At 46.0% G+C, this 24,352-nt stretch overlaps 1 protein-coding gene across 1 annotated transcript in view; it reads left to right on the forward strand.

The window, feature by feature from the left end:
• The window catches only part of CDH4 (cadherin 4), a 423,769-nt gene that overhangs the window by 380,606 nt on the left and 18,811 nt on the right, over positions 1-24,352 (forward strand). Inside the window, exons 9-12 of the mRNA XM_066624723.1 lie at positions 6,521-6,774; positions 9,873-10,015; positions 16,570-16,803; positions 17,954-18,187. Of these exons, the coding sequence (XP_066480820.1) occupies positions 6,521-6,774; positions 9,873-10,015; positions 16,570-16,803; positions 17,954-18,187 (865 nt within the window). The remainder of the gene's footprint in view (positions 1-6,520; positions 6,775-9,872; positions 10,016-16,569; positions 16,804-17,953; positions 18,188-24,352) is intronic.

Below are 24,352 nucleotides of genomic sequence, written 5' to 3' on the forward strand. Positions count from 1 at the left end.
AAAGATCGCAAGCAAAATTCTGACTCTGGTGTGTCCATGTCATAGATTCGTAGATTGCAGGGCCTTGCCCATAACACCTTTCTTTTGAAACCACTTCACTTATTTAGGAGACTGCTCATCTGCAGTCTTTGGATGCAGAGCAAATGCCCTGAACCTTTCCCAAAATATACCTCAATCTGAAGGAGGCATTAAAAATATATATATTTGTCACAAAGAACCCTTCAAAAGCTTGCCGGATTCGTCACGAAAACATGTTCTGCAGCACTTTTAACTAGCTCTCCGCATAAGCATCTTGCCATCTGAGCTGGTGTGCCGGGAGGCACGTATGATGTACAATTTCAATTTTGCGTTTCATCTCTACAAAAGTTATTTCCTTGGTGGCACGAGATCCTTATCTCCTTCGGAAGTCTTGTAAATGAGGTGGAGGGAAGAGGACAAACCTTGCTTCCCATTCACTCGAGCCTGCGCAGCATCTCCAAATGCGGCAATAGATACCCTGTGTCAGTTGGCTCAGTAAAATGTTGTTATAAACCCTGTGTGGCTTATAGATATGAATTTGGAATAGAGACATTCTCCATTATTGTTTGTCTGACTGTCCTGACATAGCAACAAGCAGATAAGTTGCTCCCTGTAGTTAAAGATGCTTTGAGAACAAAAAGATCCATTCTTATACAAAAGCCCTCAGACATGGTCTGATTTATTAGCATTCTGTGTTCAAAGAGTCTCTGTTGTGAGAGGCCGTAGCAGACATCTCAAAATTCAGAATTGCAAGCTAGCACCTGCCTAAACTTATGCAGACACTATGAAATAATGATTCATGCACCTGGAAACACACCTGTCCTTCGCGAGAACAAAATGTGGTCAAATTGGAGTGAACCGTCAGTGCAAAACTTGAATTTACAGAGCAATCCATGGTACGTCTACTCAGAAGTCAGCCCCACTGAGTTGCTTTTTCACGTTGCTCTGTGTACCTGGCTGTTTCAATTCCTCATTTCCCATCCTCCTTTGGCTCCATTTCCCCATATCTTTGTCTCACAGCTCTAGCCTCCCCCCTTTCCCAAATACTATAATCCCCTAAAGCATCTGCCCTTTTTTTCCCCCAGACTCCCTTTGTTGTGCTTGTGTTCATTCCCCAACCCCTTCACACAATACCTTTCCACTCCCTCTGCCTAGTCTTCTTTTGAACCCCTGCTTCCACATGCTCCTACCTTCTCAGGCCACTCAACCTGACCACCTCTTCGGTGATATCAGAGTAGCTCAGCCAACAGCAGCCAAGGTATTGGTGCAATATGTATTCTAAACATTCTGTGGTGCTGCTGCAACCTTCTCATCTGTCTCCTTGGGGCTGAACTAGCAGCTGTCTCTAGAGCAGTGGTTCTCAAACTTTTTAGCACCAAAACCCACTTTTTAAAAAGGCCAATCTGTTGGGACCCACTGGAAGTGATGTCATTAAACTGGAAGTTAATTAACCCCTGCTAAACTGGGTAAGAGGCACTTTTAAAGTGGATGCTCGTCTTTTATTTAGCAGGGGGAGAGCAACTGGCCCTCCTCACCCCAGCAGTGTCTTTTCTAGTGGCTGACTGCTGGTGTTCTTTTGCATCTTTTTAGATTGTGAGCCCTTTTGGGGCAGGGAGCCATTAGTTATTTGATTTTCTCTTTGTGAACTTTCTGTTGAAAAGCAGTATATAAATCCTAATACTAAAATACTAATACATTTAATATTTTAGTAAAATACTAAAAGTAACATAATCAAGCAGGAAAATTTTTACCACTGCCCCATATGATAAAATCAAATTCCCCAAACATCCCTAAAGCTGCAATCCTATCCACACTTACCTGGGAGTAAGCCCCAATGACTATCATGGTTAAAAGCATATACAGTACAAAGTACCCTGTTAAAAGTACAGATCTTTAACATTTACCCAAATGCAGTCACATACTAAGCATCAAGTCTAATATATTACTTAGCATCAAGTCTAATATATTAAAAATAAAATACACATTGAAATGAATGGAGATCCACCTGAAATTGGTTCACAACCCACCTAGTAGGACTAACCCACAGTTTGAGAAATGCTGCTCTAGAGCAGGGGTGTCCAAAGTTTTTGGCAGGAGGGCCACATCATCTCTCTGACACTGTGTCGGGGGCCGGGGGAAAAAGGAATTAATTTACATTTAAAATTTGAATACATTTACATAAGTTTACATAAATTAATATATTAAAGATATGAATGAATGAAGGTCTTGCAATAGCTCAAGGCCTATAAAAGGCCTTGTACAAAGCAAGGCTGGCCTTTCCTTTGCTGCTACTATTGAATCATAGATATGAAACAGCAAGCAGTGGAGGAAGCCCTCACCCCACAGTTCACGGGAGAGGTCAAACAGTTGCTCTCACGCTGAGAACAGTTGTGTCGGGCAAGTGCGGGCTCCAACAAATCTCTCAAGGGCCAGAGGCTCATTGGAAACTGGGGTCTCTCTGAGGGCCACACTGAGAGGCCTCAAGGGCCGCATGTGGCCCCAGGGCCGGGGTTTGGGTACCCCTGCTCTAGAGGAAAAAGTGCTTTGGAGTCAGCAATTGAGCTCCAGCAACTTGTCCCATACTGAGTAATCTGTCTTCCATTCAGTGTCTCTAAGTCAACTGTTTCAGCAAATTCTATTTTGATAACTCCATTCAAGGTTCCTAAAAAAAAAATTAGAACAACCTTTTCTCCTATGATATTTTCCTTGCAGTAACCTATTCATTTTTAGATGCCTCCCAGCCATGTAACATATTTTTTCTGTACATGACATAACTGTTCCATTCTGGCCCCTTGAGATGTGAACTAATAAATATCAGAGAAAGCTTACTTAGTCTTTCTGGCCTGTTCAAATGTGACACTGCCACGTTTTTATTAAGCCATATATTCATAGCGAATAACCTTTGTTCTCCTCTGAGCACTCCTGTCCCATTGCTTGAGATGCTGGATCCGGAGAAGAGAAAGACAGACACACACTTTTCCTGACTCTTGGCAGTACAAGGTTATAGATTAGAGGCCTCGCGCAGCTAAACCACAAGACACAAATGAACTCAGAATCCAACAACCAGTAAATTGGTGGCTCCGGAGCATTTAATTAAGCTGCAATCCTTGTACTCAGTTGTGCGTGCAAGAGTTCCACTGAAAACATGCTTCAGGGAAGGGCCATAGCTCAGTGGAAGAGCACATGCTTTGCATGCAAAAGATCCCGCATTCCATCCCTGGCAGTTCCGTGTTGGGCAGAAAAAAATTCCTGCCTGGAATCTTGGAGAACTATTACCAGTCAGAGCTTATAAAGCAGTATTCATGCAAGAGGCCTGGTCATCCTTACGGGGTTCAAGCATGGTGAATAGGAGAACCATATCCAGGCCTAGATCTCTGGAAGCAGGTGGGGAGACCCTAGGCTGCAAGCCCATTTCATGAGGCAAAAATGTGGCCCAACTGATTCTTGCTTAAGGGTGCAGATGTATTTCCCTACATCTATGAGGTGTCCAGATCTTGTAATATTCATTCTTGTAAGAATTCTGGAGTCGGTCTAAAGCAGACTGAGAAATGGGTTTCTGGCTTAGCCTGGTCCATCGGCTCTGCTATAGCAGAGAGACTTATCGTTTGAGAGACAGGGAGGAGTGTGCCTCACCTCGCGCTCTCTCAAGAACTAAAAGTCCCAGAGTTTGAGCGCCGTCTCTGGTCTCCATGGTATAACAGTTCCTAGATCCCAGGGGCACGGAGCTCTATCTCAAGGGCATTTGTCACTCGTGTATCATTCATATACCTCTGCGACATACTGCCACATCTGGCTATCAACCAAATTGGTCAGCCAGACATGAAGGAGAACCTAAATGGCCAATCAGTCCTCCCATTTTACAAAAGCAAGCAAGGCCCTTGCAGGGAGGGCAAGGAGGGTGTGTTACAGGTTTGTACCAAGCTCTGAGAAATTATACTTGGTTACTGCATCCCCAGCCCAAATTTAAACCCTGAGCTCAGGGCTTTAGTTTTTGAAGGAGTCCCACCGAAAAGGTAAAAATGCTTTGGAAAAAAAGATTTGGGAAATCATCACCTCAAACCTGAACAGATTTGTGTTCCAATATGTCCATTCAATTCCATAGGAGTGTGTTTTTAAAAAAATTGCTCTGTTTCAGCCATACTTACGCATGCATGAGTCATGCACATCAAAAGCTGCACCAAAGTGGGTCAGCGTGGCCCAGCAGCCCAGTGCAGACATGGATTTGCCCCCTCTTGCTTCCCATGCAGATCTCCATGCAGAACCGGGGGGTGAGTGTGCTTAGGACTGGCCTGCAGGGATGGTGTGAATTTTTTTGTCATCCTGGAGCAATTGTATAACTAGTCCCCGGCCACAGAAAATACAATTTCAAAATGTTTAAAGAAAGAACATGCCCAAGAGAAAATGTAGTTTCAGAAAGAGTGTGTGTGGAGAATAAAGAGTAGCACATATTAATCAGGTGTGTCCAAATACTGACAAAGTATATAAATAAGAATGTAAAGGACCAGCCATCCTTTACATGAGTCATTGCTGGTGGGTGTATTGGGTATCCTGCAGCAGGCACTGCTGGTATTGTCAGATAAGTCTTGAATCTGTCTGTTGAGAAATTGCTTAGCTCTTGGGACTTTAATTAACTGGGGCGGGGAAGGTTTGAGTGCGGTCTTGGACCAGTTTGTTCGTTCAGCACCAGTGTGGCTGTGGCAATGCACACTTCCTTCTGCGCTGAAGGAGCATTTCAGGAACAGGGTAGCTGCATGTAGACTATCCAGAAACCACCTGTCACAGGCAGGTTATGGCTTTCATTTCCATGATGCTAATGGCGGTTGCCAACCTTGATGGCTCCTAAGTTGGTTCATAGGAATTGACTGCTCCATATAAAGCTCCTCAAACCATTGCTTTTCTCAGCCGGGATCTGCTCATTTTTTTTTTTTTTCTAGTGACTACAATAGCTCAGTGGTAGAAAATATAGAATCAGAGAATTGGAAATGACCTACAAGTTCATCTAGTCCAACCCATAGCCCAGCCCATAGCAGGAAATCCTCCTGGAGCCACTGTTCCTGTCAAGCCACTGTGCAACAAATCTCCAGTGAGGAGGAATCCACTACCTCCCTCTGCAATCCATTCCACTGCCAAATCGCCGTTACGGTCAAAGATTTCTCAAGATGGGCCTGGTCAATTCATGGCACCTACAAGTTTAAAAAGAGATCTCCGCACAGCTGGGAAAGGCGTTTGCCAGTCACAGCAGACAATAGTGGGATGGATAATTCAGTGATATGACTCTGTAGAAAGCAGCATTGTATGTTCCACCTTGGAAGAAACAGCTTCTGAATTACAAAATCATGGCTGAGCATCCCTTAATGACCTGAGAGGTGTGCCCCTGCGTACCTCAAGGTCACAAGGAAAATGATTAGAGCCTACCCTTGTTGTCAGTGAGACTATTTAGAAATAATGATTATAAAGCCATTGCCACTAAACCGGTTATGCCAGAGAAAGCTATATATCTGATCGCCGCACCTTGAGAAGGATATTGTAGAGCTGGAACAGGTGTAGAAGAAGGCACCCAAAGCGACCAAAGGGCTGGAGGACCTTCCTTATGAGGAAAGGCTACAGTGTTTGGGAACTTCTAGCTTGGGGAAAAAGACAGTTCAGGATGGGCACATGATTGACAGCCGAATCCAAACCAACATTTCTGTGTCGATACAGCCGCAATGCAGCCTCAAGTTAAAGAAAAATGTTCCCTTTGAGGAGGCTTCAATGGTGCCCCCTCCCCACTGCAGGATGCAGCGGGCGCCAGTGATGTCCAGAGAGGCGCAGCCACATGAATACACACACTCTCACTCCCCCCGTCCATGGTTGGCAACCTTCAGTCTCGAAAGACTATGGTATAAGCCTACAGCACCTGATATTCCCAGGTGGTCTCCCATCCAAGTACTAACCAGGCCTGACTCTGCTTAGCTTCCAAGATCAGACAAGATCAGGCATGCAACTCACTTCTTCCCCCACTCCAGAGCTACATGGATAGAACACACCCTCTCCCTGTAGCAGCTCAATAGCTGCCTCCCCTGGTGCACTCCACAGCAGCAGGCTAGCCTGCACAGGTTCCCCACTGCTTTCCTTTCTACATATAAACTGTTTTCCATGTACAACTGGAAACGTAATGCTGCGTGAGTTGAGCCAGATGGATAATAGGGCTACACATGCCCAGATTAGACATGGATCCCTGTTGCATTTGCTCAGGGTGGAAGACACATCATTTGTTGATACCTAAGAAGCAACATGACCCAGACGTTGTCCTTTAAAGCAAAAACTGGCTTAAAAAACAGGAATGAGAGAAGAAAGACAGCACAGTCCTATGCATTACTCCAGAGTAAGTCCCATGGTTTTCAATGGGAAAGTGCATATAGATGCAGTTTTATTATGCATCCTGTCTCTACATTCCCTTAACTGATTTTCTGCATGTGTGTGTCTTTCTGTCTTTCCTGTGCGTTTGTTTGTTTGTTTTTAGGAAGTTGACTATGAGATGAACAGAGCTTTTATGCTGACCGTAATGGTGTCCAATCAAGCTCCTCTGGCTAGTGGCATCCAGATGTCTTTCCAGTCTACGGCTGGGGTCACCATTTCAGTCACCGACGTCAATGAGCCTCCCTACTTCCCAACCAACCACAAGATTATCCGGCTGGAGGAAGGAGTACCTACGGGGACAGCCCTGCTGACCTTTTCTGCTGTGGATCCGGACCGTTTCATGCAACAGGCTGTGAGGTGCGAAGACAGATGAAGAAATGGTGTTCTGGATCAGGCAGAATGGAGTGGATACTGTATTTCCTTGGCAAATCTTTTTCTTTTAGCAAAATAGAGGGCCTCACTGTAATTAATGTTACCTCTTGTCTGCATCAATGGGGAGAGTCATTCCGTTCATCACATGCAAGCAAATCTGCTTTTCTGGCTGACTGCTCCATTCTGGGTGGGGGGGCGGAAGACCAAGACGAGGTATATGCCTCCGTTTTGCTCCCCCGCCTGGAATGGCTCTGAAGGGGAGGGGCCACTTGCATGCTGCGGTGAGTCACTCTGCAAAACTTAGTGCTTTGCACCCCTTCTAGCTAAGCCACTGCTCTCTGCTGTGAGCCCACAGAGATAACTGAACGAGTCTAGGGTGAGAGCTCTCTGACTCCCTCTAGTAGCTTGTTCATTGATATCATCCAGCTAAGCAGGGAGGAAGATTTTACCATCAGGTGCTGGTGTGCGATAAGATATGCCAGAATACTAATTAACTCAGGCTCTGTAGCTGTATATGAGTTCCCAGACAAGTGTATCTCATTCACACATTGTATTTGTATGTGTAAAGTTAAAAAAAAATCTTAAATGTGCATCTGCAAATCGTAAGATGTGCATTTGGAGGACTTGTTTCCAGTTCTCTGAAACATGGTTTGATCGAGCCCTTGAAACCAGAATTCCCAACTACATCTTGATCCTGGTTTGCAATCCCAACATGGAGGATTTGTTCAAACCATGGTTGTGTTGGTTTGGATGGCAAGCTGTGGTTTGATTAAACCAAGAAGTGTTCCACTAGAGAAGGGAAGGGAGGAGTACGTCTAAAAGCATAGGACCCAAAAGTGGCATCTAACTGCAGCTCTGCTCAAATTATGGGGGGGAGGGATGGGACCTGGCCCCCTTCCCATTTGTGACAACCCTCTTAGGTGATGTTTTAATAAAACTATAAGTGGCATGTTTGGGCTAAAATGGGAAGGAATCAGTGGGCTCACCTTTCCCCTATAACTTCAGCACTGTGTTACATCACGGTCACATCCCTTATTCGCCTTCTCTTACCCATCTGGGGAGAGACCCTTAAGCCTGGTCCCTTATGCTCTGAAGATGGAGCAGTGATTCATAGCTGTTTGGCTACTGGGTTGTAATCCATGCAGCTGAGTGAGCTTAAGACTCACTGGGATCAGTTGGACCCACCTGCTTCACAATATGCTGGGTTGTGGCCTAAGAAAAGAGGAATTTCTAACCCTTCTCCTTCCCCCGCCTCCCTGGTTATCTGTCTCTTCCGTTACTGAGGGCACTAGATATATTTGGCATAGCAGGAGGGCACACTGTGGACAAGAGCTGGGTCCAATTAAACTTACATCACTTGTGACATTTTATAATCATTAGAGGGTTGAGATATTTCACCTGGGATGGAGCTGTCTGGAGCAGAAAATGATGGTGGTTACTCACTGCCTCTGCCTGTTGGCTTTCGACAGGCAGTGAAACCTTTAAGGACAGAAGGAACATCTTGGCTAACAAGGCCATTTTTCTTACTTGTTTCATTCTGAAACGGCTGAGTCTTTGAAGGGTGCTTCTTTCCCTCTCTCTTGTGCTTGCAGCAGCGTTGAGCTATGCAGAAGGAAAGCAGTTTCAAATGCAGACTGTACCTTCTAGCTGGGTGATGTGCGGAATAGAATGAAAATGATCTGGTTTGATATTTTCTGGGTCTCGTGGCTGGCGACAAGCAGTGTTTTCTTTTTTAACAACCCTTCCTCTGTTTGCCAGTTCTGTTCTTAGAATGTCTCTCGACATCAAGGTGTCTCTTGGGCTGGTCAGTGCTTATTTTCTATGCCACATTGTTTGGGGGGGGGTTAGAATTGGGCAGCCACCCAACCATGGCAACACTCAGGCTACATCCTGTGGTCAGCAATTCTCACAGTGCATTTTGGGAAGAAGCGTGCAGCCTTGTCCTCAAAATACAGAGGATGGCTTTGATTATCCCAAGTCCAGCTGCAAGGTGAGTTGGACCCTGTCACACCCAATGATGGTATCGGGAGCATGACAGGATCCAGTTCCTGCTCCAGGCACATTTGATTTGAATCTGAGCTGGAGGAGAACTTTCAGGGTCAATAGTGCTTGCTTGTTATTGGAGGTGAGCATTACAAGCTGGCAGATTTGTATTTTGAAACCACAAAACATGAAATTCTGCAACATCTACACACCTGACAAGCTGCAAGACTGAAGGGCTGTGTTCGATTTGGTAGATCACATGCGTAGATAAATGCTTTTGATGTGCCTCATCTATTATTAAGCATGCAGCTTGGTTTTTCTAGAAATGCACTTTGGCTATTTTTCTTTACCTTTTCTCTGTCTCTTCATGAATTAACACACCTGTGTTGTGTTTCTTTCCCGTTACATGAGGGTCCTTGCTTTAATCATTAGCAGATTTCTGTGAAAGGCTTTTGCTGCCACTGACAAAAAGGTTGGCCTTGGGACAAGTGGCAGTCAGCAGAGGTGGTGAAATTTTTCCATCGGGGAAAGAGACTGAGATGATTGCAGAAGCCAAAATAAGAATTTCCCGAAGTAGGCTGTCAGTTGCCGGTCTACTTTGTCTATAAGGGCCAAACTGCATGTTATCCAAAAATGTATTTTCAATGTTTTCTTTTTTAAATAAAATGCAGAGGGGGGGGGGGGTTGGTTTAGCAGTGGGAGGAGAAGGTGGTGTCCTCTATGCCATTTTCCTGAAATAAGGCGCCAGTATTTGCCCCTGTGAGGCAATAATGGCTGGAGGAGTCCCAGACTACGATTGGAGTGTCCCGAGTTCAAATTCTACTCAGTCATGAAACTCACTGGATAGTCTTGCATCAGTCACTCTCAGCCTCGCTTAGGGTTGGTGTGAGCATAAAATGGGGAGAAAACATGAGAAAGGGCAAGATACAAAAATACAATGAGTATAACCCCTGTAATTTGGACCTAACAAAATGTTCAGCTGAATCAGGAGTCTGAGAAGCCAGAATGCCAAAACACTACTACCCCAACCTTATTTTCTAGCCATATTAAGGGCATGTCATTGGCAGAGACTGCCATGTATTTATTCCTGCTCTCTGCAGATACTCCAAGCTGTCCGATCCTGCAAACTGGCTGAACATTAATGCCACAAACGGTCAGATCACCACTGCCGCCGTCCTTGATCGTGAGTCAGCCTACATTAAGAACAACGTCTACGAGGTCACGTTCCTGGCAGCTGACAATGGTAGGCCCCAGGTTCTGCATTGTTCATGCTTCAATAATGCCATCATGTGATGCATTAAGAGGAATGATGCCCTGACAGAGTTGTCAGTATAAGTTAGAATTTTTTCCCCCAGGTTTGCTAGCAAAAAAGAAAAACCTCCATGAAGCTGGAATGGGACATTGCCAGAGTAAATTAAATGTGTGAAGCATTTGCAGATTGTGATTAAGGGAAAGCTGGAGGAAATTGATGGGGGAAAATGTTGAGAGTCCCAGCATGTGCAGATGAAAAAGGAAAGCAGAAAAAGAGGCTACAGCAGCAAGCATGGCATGCTCTATGCACTGCTCTTCAGCCCACTCCAAATGTCACAACTGGGTACACACCAGGAGGTGCTCCATTAGGACAACAGAAAGACGAGAGCAAGAGAGGGAAGGGGCAGCAAGGACACTGCCAGCACTTAGTTCAAAAGTGTCAGCAGAAGAACTTGGGGCCTCCTCATCAGGCCCGTTGAGGTCTTCAGGATGACCTGTTGCATTCCACACATTGGAGGCACCAGGTGTCAGAGGCACAGTGGCATAGCTAACAGGGTGCAGAGGGTAGCAGTTGCACCGGGAACAAGCTCACCGGGAACAAGCTTTAGGGAGGCAACAAGCTGAGCTTGACACTAATGACCAAAATTGTGTAAACCTTGGTATGTACGAATAATACCACCATGTTATATATCATTGGAAAGAGAATTTACTGCAGAATTCAATGAAACAAACCACATTGGAATATCTGTATTCTATCAAAAGTTATAGGCAATTAACCAGAAAATGAAAACACAACTGCCTTATGGAACAAAAAGTGAATTTCTTTAACTCAAAACTGACCTATGAGACTGACTGTTCTGAGAGCCAATGAGATTTATTATGATACATCATGGAACCAATAAGGTGTTAATATGAGTCAGCTCTCATTTCCATGTATCATATTACAGTTACCCCTGCAAACTGGGTAAAGAGGCACTTTTTCAAGTGGTACTCCTCTTATATTTAGCAGGGGGAGAATAATCGTCTCTCTCCCCTCCAGCACAGTGTCTCTAACCAACAGGGGGCACACTTTTTATTTATTTACTTAATTAAATTTGATTTTATCTGGGGGAGGCTAAAAATCTTCTTTGATCCCACGTAGCAGATAGCTGCCTTAGCTATACCACTGGCTGGGGGGGGGGAGGCAGCACAGCAAGTAGGTAGGTGAACTGCTGGAAGGAGGATGTGGGTTTTCCCTCGATTTTCACTTTTCAAAAGCCAGGGTACGACATCACTTCTGGTTGTGACATCACTTCCAGGGCATCATTTTGAGCTTGGCACCAGGCTACACAATCATTAGCTATGCCACTGCAGAGGCAAGAAATGGCAAGTGGCATACACTCATTCAATTAGCAGAGTCTGCTTATAGTTTTCACTCATGCTCCAGAACATATAGAAATTGTAATTTAAGATGCCCACCTTAGTTTCCATGCCATAACAGTAAAGGCTTTGTGTAGTGGTGATTATTATGATTGCTTACTTGTACAGTACTCACACTGCAATGTTGGGCTGAAAGGGAAAACATTCAGCCAGAAATTCAACCGGTGCACCATTCCCAAGCACTTGCCATATACACTTGTAATGAATTTCTGCCTTTGCCTGGTACATCTGTAAACTTCACAGAAACAAGCGTAGTGAATATCCAGACAGAAGTTCTACAGCAGACATCTGGAAGTAGACTTGGAGCCAATTCTTTCTCAAAGCCTTACTGTAACTACAGTCTTTCCCTTCAGTGGGGATAAACCAGGATGTGAAACACTTGTGGTGGGTGGTGGGAGAAAAGAAGAATTTGAATTGCAGGCCTTTGTCCTTTCCTGGTTGGAGGAATTTGGCCCATCAACGTATTTGTGGGTAGCTTGGTTTATGCACAAATTCTTGCTAAATCTAAAATCAGGGCATTCTCACACATGAGAATTAAATCAGCCGAAAGCTTTTCACATGCCATTATTGTTAATAGCTGATCATTCTTCCTGTGAAAGAGAAAGGATGGGAGAGGCATTTGTAATGCAAATGAGCATTTTGGCCATTACTGAGCTGAGTTCCAGTTTTTGTATTTGGATGTGCACACTCCATAAGGAAAACCCTTTCATGAAACAACTAAGCAAGCAGCGTAACAACTGAAAGAATTTTTCAGCTTTTCATCCAGGTCTTGGACAATAATCGCAGCTCAGATGAAGCTGTGCAAAATTTATTGATTGGTTTATTTTCAGACCCGGGGAAACATCAAGAGGGCAGCTGAAAGCTTACCAAACGGCAAAGGTGCTTTCTGACCGTAACAAACACAAAACTGAAAAGATGATTTTGACGCAGTTCTAGTTTTAAGTAAACCCAACTGCATTAAGTTTCTGTGATATACTCACTTCTGTGATGGTTGCACATTTTAATTGGGGTTTCTACCTTTCAATATGCATCACTTTTAGAAAGGCCACTCAAAAATGTATACAGCAGGGGTGCTCAATAGGTGGATCGCGATCTACTGGTAGATCGCGAGGCAAAATGAGTAGATCGCGGAGCCCTGTCTCTCCAAACTGTTAATATGTCAGTTTCGTCTAGTGACTAGACAAAACCAACATATTTAGCTGATACTAAACTGACACTGAAACTGACACTTTAGCTGCTCTTCAGGCATGCAGCAACAAAACTGATGAAACTGACTAGACTCCAGCAGGGGCTCCATACATTAAAGGGGGTGTCTGTCAGACGCTTCCTTCCCCCCTGGTAGATCTCCGGGCCTTGCTGGGTTTCAAAGTAGCTCTCGAGCCAAAAAAGTGTGAGCACCCCTGGTATACAGTATATATAATTAAGCTTCATCTGTAAAAAGAGCCCCACTCTGAATAACATGTAAGCTAAGGCTCACCTAAGCATTTCTGCCTAAAATAACTGACAGCGATTATGGATAGCCATAGTTAACCCCCTCCTCCCCCCCCCCTCAGGCTTTTTGTTACTGTGCAACAAACACAGTGGCTGATCAAGGAAGAGAGTCCAGAGGGAGTTCTGTCCAGGGCTGCCAAGCTAAAGGAAGAGTTACAGCAATCGCAGACCTTGAGGTTCGGGGAGTTAACGTAACAATCATGAGAAAGGGATTTAGAGGCTTCGTTGGGGATTCGGAGACTCTTCAGTCAGCAAAACAAACGTGGAACAGAAGACAGAAAGGTTTTTCAAAAATAGCCAGCAAGAATCAGTGGAGGTTTCTGGGTTATTTTTTTATATATATTTTAGCATTTTAAGAAAGAAAGAAAAAGGCACAGAGAATTGAGCTTAAAAAACTACTCAGGCAAGACTGTTAAAGGAAAAAGTCAGTGTAGAGGCCCGGAACAAAACCGCCTGCCGTTCACTGGGGATGGACGGTAGAAGGAATGCAGAATATTGAACCATTTAAAAGAAAACTGGCTTTTTTTCCTAACTAGGGGAAAGCTACTGAAGCATAAAGGCCTGGAGAGCTGGAGGAACAGGACGCTTTTTTGGTGGTATTTTTGCAAAGGATAATGCAGGGCAGTGATGGCTTTTAACCTTTATAAAAGTCAAACTCCGAGCTGAGAGCTGGATTGGCAACTTATGCACAGCTGACCCTTACTCAGAGGCACAGCCATTGATCTTGCAGGACCCCTGTTGTGAGAAAGATGAATGTTAGGGCTGCCAGTGAAGGATGCTTTTGAACCGTGACTATTTGCATGGCGGGGAGATGGTCAGCTTCTCCCATCACTGCAACGTTGGGAGGGAAACAGGCTGGACCTTCCTGTGTGTGCAAAAAGGAATAAGGAAAGACACCATTGCCTTAGTTCCTGGAGCTTTCAGAGTGTAAGCACTGCCTGATGCTGTCCTAGTCTGTTCTGTTCCCAACAGCAGCCAGCCAGCTGTCTCAGGAAGCTCAGGTTAGGTGGGCTACAGACTTTTGTCATAATCACCAGTATTTGGTGCTTGGATGTTTACCTCCTATGAACACGAAGTTTTCATGTAGCAATCATGATTAAAAGTCACTGGCAGACCCATCCACCCTGAATATGTGCCCACGTTAAGCTTTTCTAAGCATTTCTGCCTAATATAGTGTCTTTATCACATACAGTGGTGCCTCGCATAACGAAATTAATTCGTTCCGCGAGTCCTTTCGTTATGCAAGTTTTTCGTTTTGCAAAGCGCGTTTTCCCATAGGAATGCATTGAAATTTAATTAATGCATTCCTATGGGCAAGAAAAGTCAGAACAAAGTCAAATTTGGTTTACAAAGTGTTTATTAAGTGCTCTTTAAAGGCATATATACTGTACTGAGGATTTCAAAAAGGGGGGGATGCTGAGAGGGGAGCTTGAAGGCTGTAATCCTGTGCACACTTTCCTGGGAGCAAGCACAATGGGACTTACTTCTGAGGAGACATGCACAGGATTGTGCTCTAAGCTGGGGAGGAGGACAGAGCAGCTGCACTCAATTGCTTGCTTTTGCCATGATCATGGGGGGAAATGTGTAGGAAATGGGGCAGTGAGAGGGTGAATGAGCGATGGGGGGATGCTGAGTGGGGAGTTTGAAGGCTGTAATCCTGTGCACACTTTCCTGGGAACAAGCACAATGGGACTTAACTTACATAAACTGACATGAAGATCCTCCCCTTACTAGGGTGGACAGGATCATAAACTGACATGAAGATCCCCCCTTATTAGGGTGAATGGGATCAGGCTTGCGGGGGGGGGAGGCTGGGATGGCAGGTTGCTGGGGGGGTTTACATTCAGATGCTGGATGAGGTGAGTGAAGGCACCCCTCCCCTGCTGTGTGTGTGGGGGGGGCAGAGCATCTCTGTGTGTAAGAGAAGGGGGCAGCCTGTGTGTGTGAGAGAGGGGGGAAAGTGTTTGTGTTGCAGAGAAGTTGTGATGTTCCAGGCTTGGGGTGGGGGGAAAGAGAGGCTGCAATGCTCCAGGCTTGGGGAGAGAGAGAGCTGTGATGTTCCAGGCTTGCGGGGGGCACAAAAACGGGCGGGAGCACGAACGTGCAACCCCTGACAGGCACACAGGAGCCTGGCCCTGTGAATGAGTGAGTGAGGGGTGGTGAAGAGAGCATAAGTGTGTGTGTGAGAGGGAGGGAGGGATGCTGACTGACCCGCTGCGCGAGGAAACCCCAAGAACTCATCATCCTTCCATAGGGTGAACTGCATAAACTGGCATGACGATCCTCCCCCTTCCTTAGGGTGAACTGCATAAGTAGCATAAACTGGCATGACGATCCTCCCCCTTCCTTACGGTGAATGTGAGCATAAACTGGCATGAAGATCCCCCCCCCTTAAAACAAACCAAAACAAATAAAAAAAAATTCGTCTTGCGAAGCACGGGTCATAAAAATTTGTTGTGCGAGTCATCAAAAATCGCAAAACGCTTTTGTTCTGCGAGTTTTTCGGTGCGCGAGGCATTCATTATGCGAGGTACCGCTGTATTCAGGAAGCAAGTTCAACAAGTTATGTACTGTGAGACGAAGTACTTTTTTTTCTGAACAGCAAATCAGCGTGGGTGACCCCAAAACATAGCCTAGCTCCAGCAATTGCAGAGGAAGCTTCTCAAGTTCATAAGAACATAAGAACAGCCCCACTGGATCAGGCCATAGGCCCATCTAGTCCAGCTTCCTGTATCTCACAGCAGCCCACCAAATGCCCCAGGGAGCACACCAGATAACAAGAGATCTTGTCCTGGTGCCCTCCTTTGCACTGGCATTCTGACATAGCTCATTTCTAAAATCAGGAGGTTGCGCATACACATCATGGCTTGTAACCCGTAATGGATTTTTCCACCAGAAACTTGTCCAATCCCCTTTTAAAGGCATCCAGGCCAGATGCCGTCTCCACATCCTGTGGCAAGGAGTTCCACAGACCAACCACACGCTGAGTGAAGAAATATTTTCTCTTGTCTGTTCTAACTCTCCCAACATTCAATTTTAGTGGATGTCCCCTGGTTCTGGTGTTATGTGAGAGTGTAAAGAGCATCTCTCTCTCCATCCCCTGCATAATTTTGTATGTCTCAATCATGTCCCCCCTCAGGCGTCTATTTTCTAGGCTGAAGAGGCCCAAACGCCGTAGCCTTTCCTCATAAGGAAGGTGCCCCAGCCCCGTAATCATCTTAGTCGCTCTCTTTTGCACCTTTTCCATTTCCACTATGCCTTTTTTGAGATGTGGCGACCAGAACTGGTCAGTGAGCACATGCAAGGCAGGGGTGACTGGTTCTGCCCTCCAACATACATGCCTTCCATTTCACAGCTGTAGCAACACTGAGTGTCCATGTGCTTCTCTTCGCAATCAGAAGCCTCCATTTGCGAGGGAGGACAGCACTTGCATACAAGCACTGTGTGTTATATGGGGGTAAGACCAGCCACCACCCCTACCTTGCATGTGTTAACTGAATAGGCAGAGCCTACCCGTTCTGTAGCTTCTCCATCACTGTGACTCTCAGAGAGGGTGAAGAGGGAATGAATCCCTGCCTGTGACTTCATGTGCCAGCTTGAGCCATTACTCATTGAAATGGTCCTTTCCCCATCTAGGTATCCCTCCGGCCAGCGGCACCGGCACACTGCAGATCTTTCTAATTGACATCAACGATAATGCTCCTGAGCTCCTGCCAAAGGAGGCACAGATCTGTGAAAAGCCAAACCTGAATGTCATCAACATAACAGCCGCCGATGCTGACATTGATCCCAACGTCGGGCCCTTTGTCTTTGAGCTGCCAAGTGTGCCATCTGCCATCAGGAAGAACTGGACCATTACGCGGCTAAATGGTAAACTGGGCAGGCAACACTGACTCCGTTTGTAACTTGGCGCATTCGCGAGCACCAAAGGGATTAGCCTTCAAACTTTCAAACTTCCTTTGTCATCGTCCCCTTTACTTTGTTTTCATTTTTTAAAACCCACATTCTGGGGGACATTATATACAAGGTGGTTAATGAGGAATTACATGGTTTGGGTTTTAAGCTAGACTCTTTAGAGCTTTCATTGGTGCCCCAATTCCTCATTCTCTAGGTTCTAATGCCATTCATAATCACGTACAGTTATCAGGACTGAACCGGGGATAAATCATCCATAATAGCCCAAGGGGGAAGCTATTATCAGTCTTCCTGATGCTCCTTTTTTATTGTCACAAGCTACAATCAGGATCAATGATCGTTCCTCCAGCTGTAATTGCCTAAAAGTCACCCTCCTTCTTGACTTTAACATGGAAGTTGGCAAAGTGGGACGATGACTAGTTCAGGGTGGGGCATGAGTATGGGGACGAGAGCTGTTGCAAAACCACACTACCCTATAACTGGCTTCTTTGTTGGATGTCTTATCATAGAACCCAGCCAATGGCATCCTAACAATGGGATCCACCACTGAGAAGGCTACACCAGCCTGGTAAAATGAGTGCCTAAAATCTGTGGCTAGAACTGTTCTACCACAATGCATTTCCCCTGAGTGCTCTACCCCCTTTAAGATGAACAGCACTTGTTTCCGTTAGATCACCACCTGGGGTTTACAGGTCTTGTTAAAGAAAAAATTCTAGAATTCCTACTAGATGCTCACAGGCACCTGTGAGTAATTAAAATAGCACTTTGGATCATGACCAAGGTGTGTATGGTCCCTCAAGAACAGTTCACTGCCCTTACACAGAAGTAGGATAGCAAAGAGCGGAACTGATCTGGCACTGGGGAATAAGGACCACGGTGCTTGGGGTTTCGCAATTCCTTTGTACCCTGCAGCATGTCTGCTGACCCTCCACAGACTTTGTGAGGAGACTATCAGTGGATCAACATGGGTGGTCTAGTTCTGGTTAATGGAAATAATAAGCATTGAATCAGCATATGAGAGGCCAGAGAAACATCTCATCCATGTAGCCATGCGCTTAACGACTCCGTCAACGCCTCATTCACCTTTCCATTTTGTTCCCCATAGGTGACTATGCCCAACTCAGTTTACGAATAATGTACTTGGAAGCTGGCGTATACGACGTCCCAATCATTGTGACGGATTCTGGAAACCCTCCTCTGTTTAACATGTCCGTCATCAAGGTCAAAGTGTGCCCATGTGATGAAAACGGAGACTGTACTACCATAGGAGCCGTTGCCGCAGCCGGACTGGGAACTGGAGCCATCATTGCCATCTTGATATGCATCATCATTTTGCTAAGTAAGTGTCGTGGTGAACAGCACCTTTGTGTAGTTCTCAAACCTGTCGTGCGCACAAAGCAACCATGAGCCCCACTGATTTCCTAATACTGTATTACCTTTCCGTTTAAGTTAGTGAAAAGCCACTGGACCACTGTATGTGTGGTCAAGGCCATAAGGCAGGAGACAGCAACTTAGGGCCCATGGTCCGGATCATAAGAACATAAGAACAGCCCCACTGGATAAGGCCATAGGCCCATCTAGTCCAGCTTCCTGTATCTCACAGCGGCCCACCAAATGCCCCAGGGAGCACACCAGATAACAAGAGACCTCATCCTGGTGCCCTCCCCTACATCTGGCTTTCTGACTTAACCCATTTCTAAAATCAGGAGGTTGCGCATACACATCATGGCTTGTACCCCATAATGGATTTTTCCACCAGAAACTTGTCCAATCCCTTTTAAAGGCGTCTAGGCTAGACGCCAGCACCACATCCTGTGGCAAGGAGTTCCACAGACCAACCACACGCTGAGTAAAGAAATATTTTCTTTTGTCTGTCCTAACCCACCCAACACTCAATTTTAGTGGATGTCCCCTGGTTCTGGTATTATATGAGAGTGTAAAGAGCATCTCCCTATCCACTCTGTCCATTCCCTGCATAATTTTGTATGTCTCAATCATGTCCCCCCTCAAGCGTCTCTTTTCTAGGCTGAAGAGGCCCAAACGCCGTAGCCTTTCCTCATAAGGAAGGTGCCCCAGCCCCGTAATCATCTTAGTCGCTCTCTTTTGCACCTTTTCCATTTCCACTATGTCTTTTTTGAGATGCGGCGACCAGAACTGGACACAATACTCCAGGTGTGGCCTTACCATAGATTTGTATAACGGCATTATAATACTAGCCGTTTTGTTCTCAATACCCTTCCTAATGATCCCAAGCATAGAATTGACCTTCTTCACTGCCGCCGCACATTGGGTCGACACTTTCATCGACCTGTCCACCACCACCCCAAGATCTCTCTCCTGATCTGTCACAGACAGCTCAGAACCCATCAGCCTATATCTAAAGTTTTGATTTTTTGCCCCAATGTGCATGACTTTACACTTACTGACATTGAAGCGCATCTGCCATTTTGCTGCCCATTCTGCCAGTCTGGAGAGATCCTTCTGGAGCTCCTCACAATCACTTCTGGTCTTTACCACTCGAAAAAGTTTGGTGTCGTCTGCAAACTTGGCCACTTCACTGCTCAACCCTGTCTCCAGGTCATTTATGAAGAGGTTGAAAAGCACCGGTCCCAGGACAGATCCTTGGGGCACACCGCTTTTCACCTCTCTCCATTGTGAAAATTGCCCATTGACACCCACTCTCTGCTTCCTGGCCTCCAACCAGTTCTCAATCCACGAGAGGACCTGTCCTCTAATTCCCTGACTGTGGAGTTTTTTCAGTAGCCTTTGGTGAGGGACCGTGTCAAACGCCTTCTGAAAGTCCAGATATATAATGTCCACGGGGTCTCCCGCATCCACATGCCTGTTGACCTTTTCAAAGAATTCTGTTGATCTATTTCAAAGATCCAGCCTGCACCAAGCTCAACTCGGGAAGCAAAGCCTCTTGCCCAATTTGCCATGCACCAGGCAGACATGTACTCACAGAGTCCCAGTGTCATGCAGCCTGGACTCGTGGTTCTGCTGTTCCTTTTCCTACACTCAAGCTCCGCAAAACCACTTCCAGGAGCTCGGCAACCCAGAAGTTCAGCGATGATGTGATGACATCATCGCCGAACATCCTTTCACCCCAAAAAGGTTGCCAACCCCTGTCTTAAGGGGATCAAAGACCTTGGGAGGTACTATGCAAAGATAAAGTAATATCAGTCACAAACACTTGCTGAAACAAGTGTTATTTTTCTTCTTGATCTGTGAAAGCACACGCACCCCTTCTGGGAAGAGGGCTTCAAATGTGGGTGAAAGTGTTTGTCCGTTCAGAGAGAAGATGCACTGACCTCTCTCTCTGTAGGGTTTGTGATGCTATTGCAGAGCTAGATCTGATTGATTATGTGTGTCATCATGGTTCCCAACAGTTCGATGTCATCATGATCCCTAACTGATTGCTATTCCCCGCAAGAAGATGACCTTGTTCTTCCAAAAGAAGGAGGGGCTGAACAAAAAACAGCACAATAAAGTTACACATTCAGGGATTTCTCAGGGAACATTCTAGAAGCCCCGCACCCACCCATCTACACCATTTAAAAGACAAAGGCTCAATCCTATCCAACTTTCCAGCACCGAAGTAGCAGTGCCAAAAGGGCGTGAGCAGCATCCTGCAGTGGAGGGGAGAGTTACGGAGGCCTCCTCAAGGTAAATGAATGTTTGTGTCCTTACCTTGGGACTGTATTTCAGCTGCATCAGTGCTGGAAAGTGGGATAGGATTGGGACCTAAGGCCCCAATCCTGTTGTGTCCTTGTACTGCCTGTACTAGCGTTAGGGCAGCATGAAATCCAGGCCGCTGTTGTGCACTGCCAGGACTCTCCTGCAAATAGCAAGAGGTGTGATGTGCATGCCAAAAGCTCCAGGCAGTTCTGCAGGAACTGGTAAGTTGGTGGGGGGGAGGGTCCAGAGCTGGAAGTGGGAACTGGGCTTGAGGGAATGGATTAAAGGTCTGAGTGGAAGGGGCCATTAATTAATGGAGGGGCCATTAAAGGTCTGAGTCAATCTTGCACAATGCTTGGGCAACAGATAGCCTGGCTGTTGTCTACTTGCCATTTCTCTGCTGTTTTTGATTTCCCTCTGACCCCAGCCTAGGCAACTCATGGCTCCAGCTCTCCATCCTACCTGCCTTCTAGGTTGCTTGTGACGCAATAGAAAATGGTTAGAAAGAAAACAAGATGCCTTGAAATTTAGGAGGTAAGTGTTGTGTAGCGCAATCCTATCTTGCACTGGAACAGGCAGGCCAGGAGACCTGCACTGCATCCAGCACAAGATAGGGGCCAGAAGTGGCTCAGCCAGAGGCAAGGGGAAACTCATCCCCTTAAAGCCATCATGACGCCAATGTGTCTCCCAGACTTGTGTCACCTCAGGAGGTGGCACAAATCTGAGGAGAACGGAGCAGCTTGGAGTCACTCCGTGCTGCTCTGGGAACGGGATTTGGATCCAGCATAACTGCCAAGTGCCAGCCCCGCCTCCTGCTCCCCAGGAGGAAAACCTTCCACCCACCTCGGAAACACCTCCCTCCTGCCTTCCCCCCACCCTCCCCAGACCCCTGTGTCAGCCAAGTTTGGCCAACGCAACCCTCACTCCCCAGATCAGTGCAGAGACTGGATGCAGTCTCCGTGGGCCAGTGCACATGCCTGAGCTGGCCCAGCCAACTCCCGAGGAGGCGCAAACATACTCTACGGCATGTTTGTGACCCTCCTGGGCCAGTGCAAGGGACTTGTGGCAGCCTAACAGTTAGTTAAGATTGCGCCCTTAGTTTTTTAACTTTCCCCTGGAGAGTTCCATGAATATTTAACTGACCAAGACAGCATCCCTTCCCACCATATCAAGTTCTCACTCACTATGTAATAATAATAATAATAACTGGGTATTTATATACCGCCTTTCTGGTTATCAGCTTACTCCTCTGACTTTATTCAAGGCAGTTTACATAAATCCCCGAGGGGATTTTTACAAATCACAGAAAGGTTCTGTCTTGCAAGAACCACACAACATTTCAAATGGCTCTTTCTGGTCTGGTATCACTTCTGGCCTCCAGTTGCCTCCCAGGCAGGCTGACAAGCAGCTCCTTCATCTCTCACTTGAAGGGCAGCCAAGATGCTTCTTGCTCACACCAAGAGCAGGTGGAATCACTCAGCTCGGCTTCTCAGCTGCTTCAAGGTCACGCCATTCCCGGAGCTGCCGGTGGCCTTGAACTGGCGACTCTCCGATGTTATCTTGCCTGTGTCATGATGTCAACAAATGACGGCTATCTCTGCTCCCACCAGCCTCGGCCAATTACATGAAGTGGAGACCAGAAATGCATCATGTGATGACATCACATGTTTTAATAAGTGTGCAGGATAACACCATAGAAGGATGCTATTTTCTGGCAGACTCACATGTCACTTGGAATATAAAGTTCCGTGTTAGGATCTGTACTTCCAAGCAGAAAGAGACCTATAAGGAATAGACCACTTTACGTATGCAATTTACATATGCAAAATAAGCAGCTTTCTTTCCTTGAAATGTTTAATATACATGTGAATTTTACAATGAAATGACGATAGTGAACAATAAACACACATCTGTTTCTTAAGACGGCTGAATATCATAAAGCTCGCTAATGTTGATTTTTAATATTTTACATAGTAAAAAACACTGCATTGGAAGTAGCAATAAACCACAAGATGTCTTTTTACTTTTTTCTGTTCTACATATAAATCAAAGTCTAACGTATGATTTAAACACTTGAGAAAATTCTGTTGACTGAAATTAACTACAGCTGAAAGACATTTGATTTAGGAGAATCCCTTTTCTATTTTCGAATCCATTATCCTGTTCTAAATTATGGGTTTTATTACAAATGCTTTTTTTTTACATTCATTGTCATTCTAATTGGCTTTTTACTGTTCGGCAGCTATCCTACGTCTGTCCTAGGTCTGCTCTATCACACAGCACTGCCATAACCTTGGGCAGAAGACAAATCTCCACCAGCACAAATTATCTTAGTAGATCAGGAGTTCTAGATAAGAACATAAGAACAGTCCCACTGGATCAGGCCATAGGCCCATCTAGTCCAGCTTCCTGTATCTCACAGCGGCCCACCAAATGCCCCAGGGAGCACACCAGATAACAAGAGACCTCATCCTGGTGCCCTCCCTTGCATCTGGCATTCTGACATAGCCCATTTCTAAAATCAGGAGGTTGCGCATACACAAGTATGTATATATAGATGCTGACACAAGTAGATTCTCATCGACTTGGGAATGCACAGTCAGATGAGAGGCCCTGATTTTTACTGCATTTTAGAACCATGTACAGGCAACTCCCCCCCCCCCCCCCCCGTGTTCATGAATGTGGAATCCACATTTTCACTTATCTCCATGGGGGTCCAGCACCCCGGCCTTTACTGTTGCTTTTCTTTACTTTCTTTTATTTTCTTGCTTGCTTAACACACGAAGAGTTTCTTGCCTAACACATGAATGAGACATGCTGACTGGCAGCCTGCACCTTAGAGGGACACAGCCAGAATGTTAACAGGAAGCAGGAACTGTTCAGTTAGTCAGTTGCATGCAGGCTCCCTACCTGCATGTCACGCTCCTGTATTAAGCAAGAAACTATTACTGTGTTAAGCAAGGAAATAAAAGAAAATAAAGAAAAATAAAGGTAATGGGCGCAGAGGGAGCGCCGGAAGGGGTCGTATGTACAATGCTTTATATAGGGTTGCCCTGGATCTGCAGTTTCTGTATCCGCAGAGGGGGGAACAGAACCCCCACAGGTATGAAGGGGTGCCTGTACATTTACATGTGCCCTACAATTGTTGTTGGCAACCTTCAGTCTCGAAAGACTATGGTATCGCGCTCTGAAAGGTGGTTCTGGAACAGCGTCTAGTGTGGCTGAAAAGGCCAATTCGGGAGTGACAATCCCTTCCACACCAGGAGCAAGTGCAGTCTGTCCCTGGCCTGTCTCCCTGGCGATGGGCCTTCCTTCTTTGCCTCTTAGCCTCAGACTGTTGGCCAAGTGTCTCTTTAAACTGGGAAAGGCCAGGCTGCACAGCCTGCCTCCAAGCGGGCCGCTCAGAGGCCAGGGTTTCCCACCTGTTGAGGTTCACTCCTAAGGCCTTCAGATCCCTCTTGCAGATGTCCTTGTATCGCAGCTGTGGTCTACCTGTAGGGCGCTTTCCTTGCACGAGTTCTCCATAGAGGAGATCCTTTGGGATCCAGCCATCATCCATTCTCACGACATGACTGAGCCAACCCAGGCGTCTCTGTTTCAGCAGTGCATACATGCTAGGGATTCCAGCACGTTCCAGGACTGTGTTGTTTGGAACTTTGTCCTGCTACAATGCAGGTACAGTAATGCACATTCCAACCACTGTCTCAGGCTCTGCACATATTGCGGCATTCTTAGTGGGCCAAGATGTCAGCCTGACTGCCTGGAAGCCACTGCAACCACAGTCACCTACAGGTTTCTTCCCCATAGCCTGGGTGAAGCCATCACC

This window comes from Tiliqua scincoides, chromosome 4, assembly GCF_035046505.1.
Source record: "Tiliqua scincoides isolate rTilSci1 chromosome 4, rTilSci1.hap2, whole genome shotgun sequence".
Taxonomy (NCBI): domain Eukaryota; kingdom Metazoa; phylum Chordata; class Lepidosauria; order Squamata; family Scincidae; genus Tiliqua; species Tiliqua scincoides.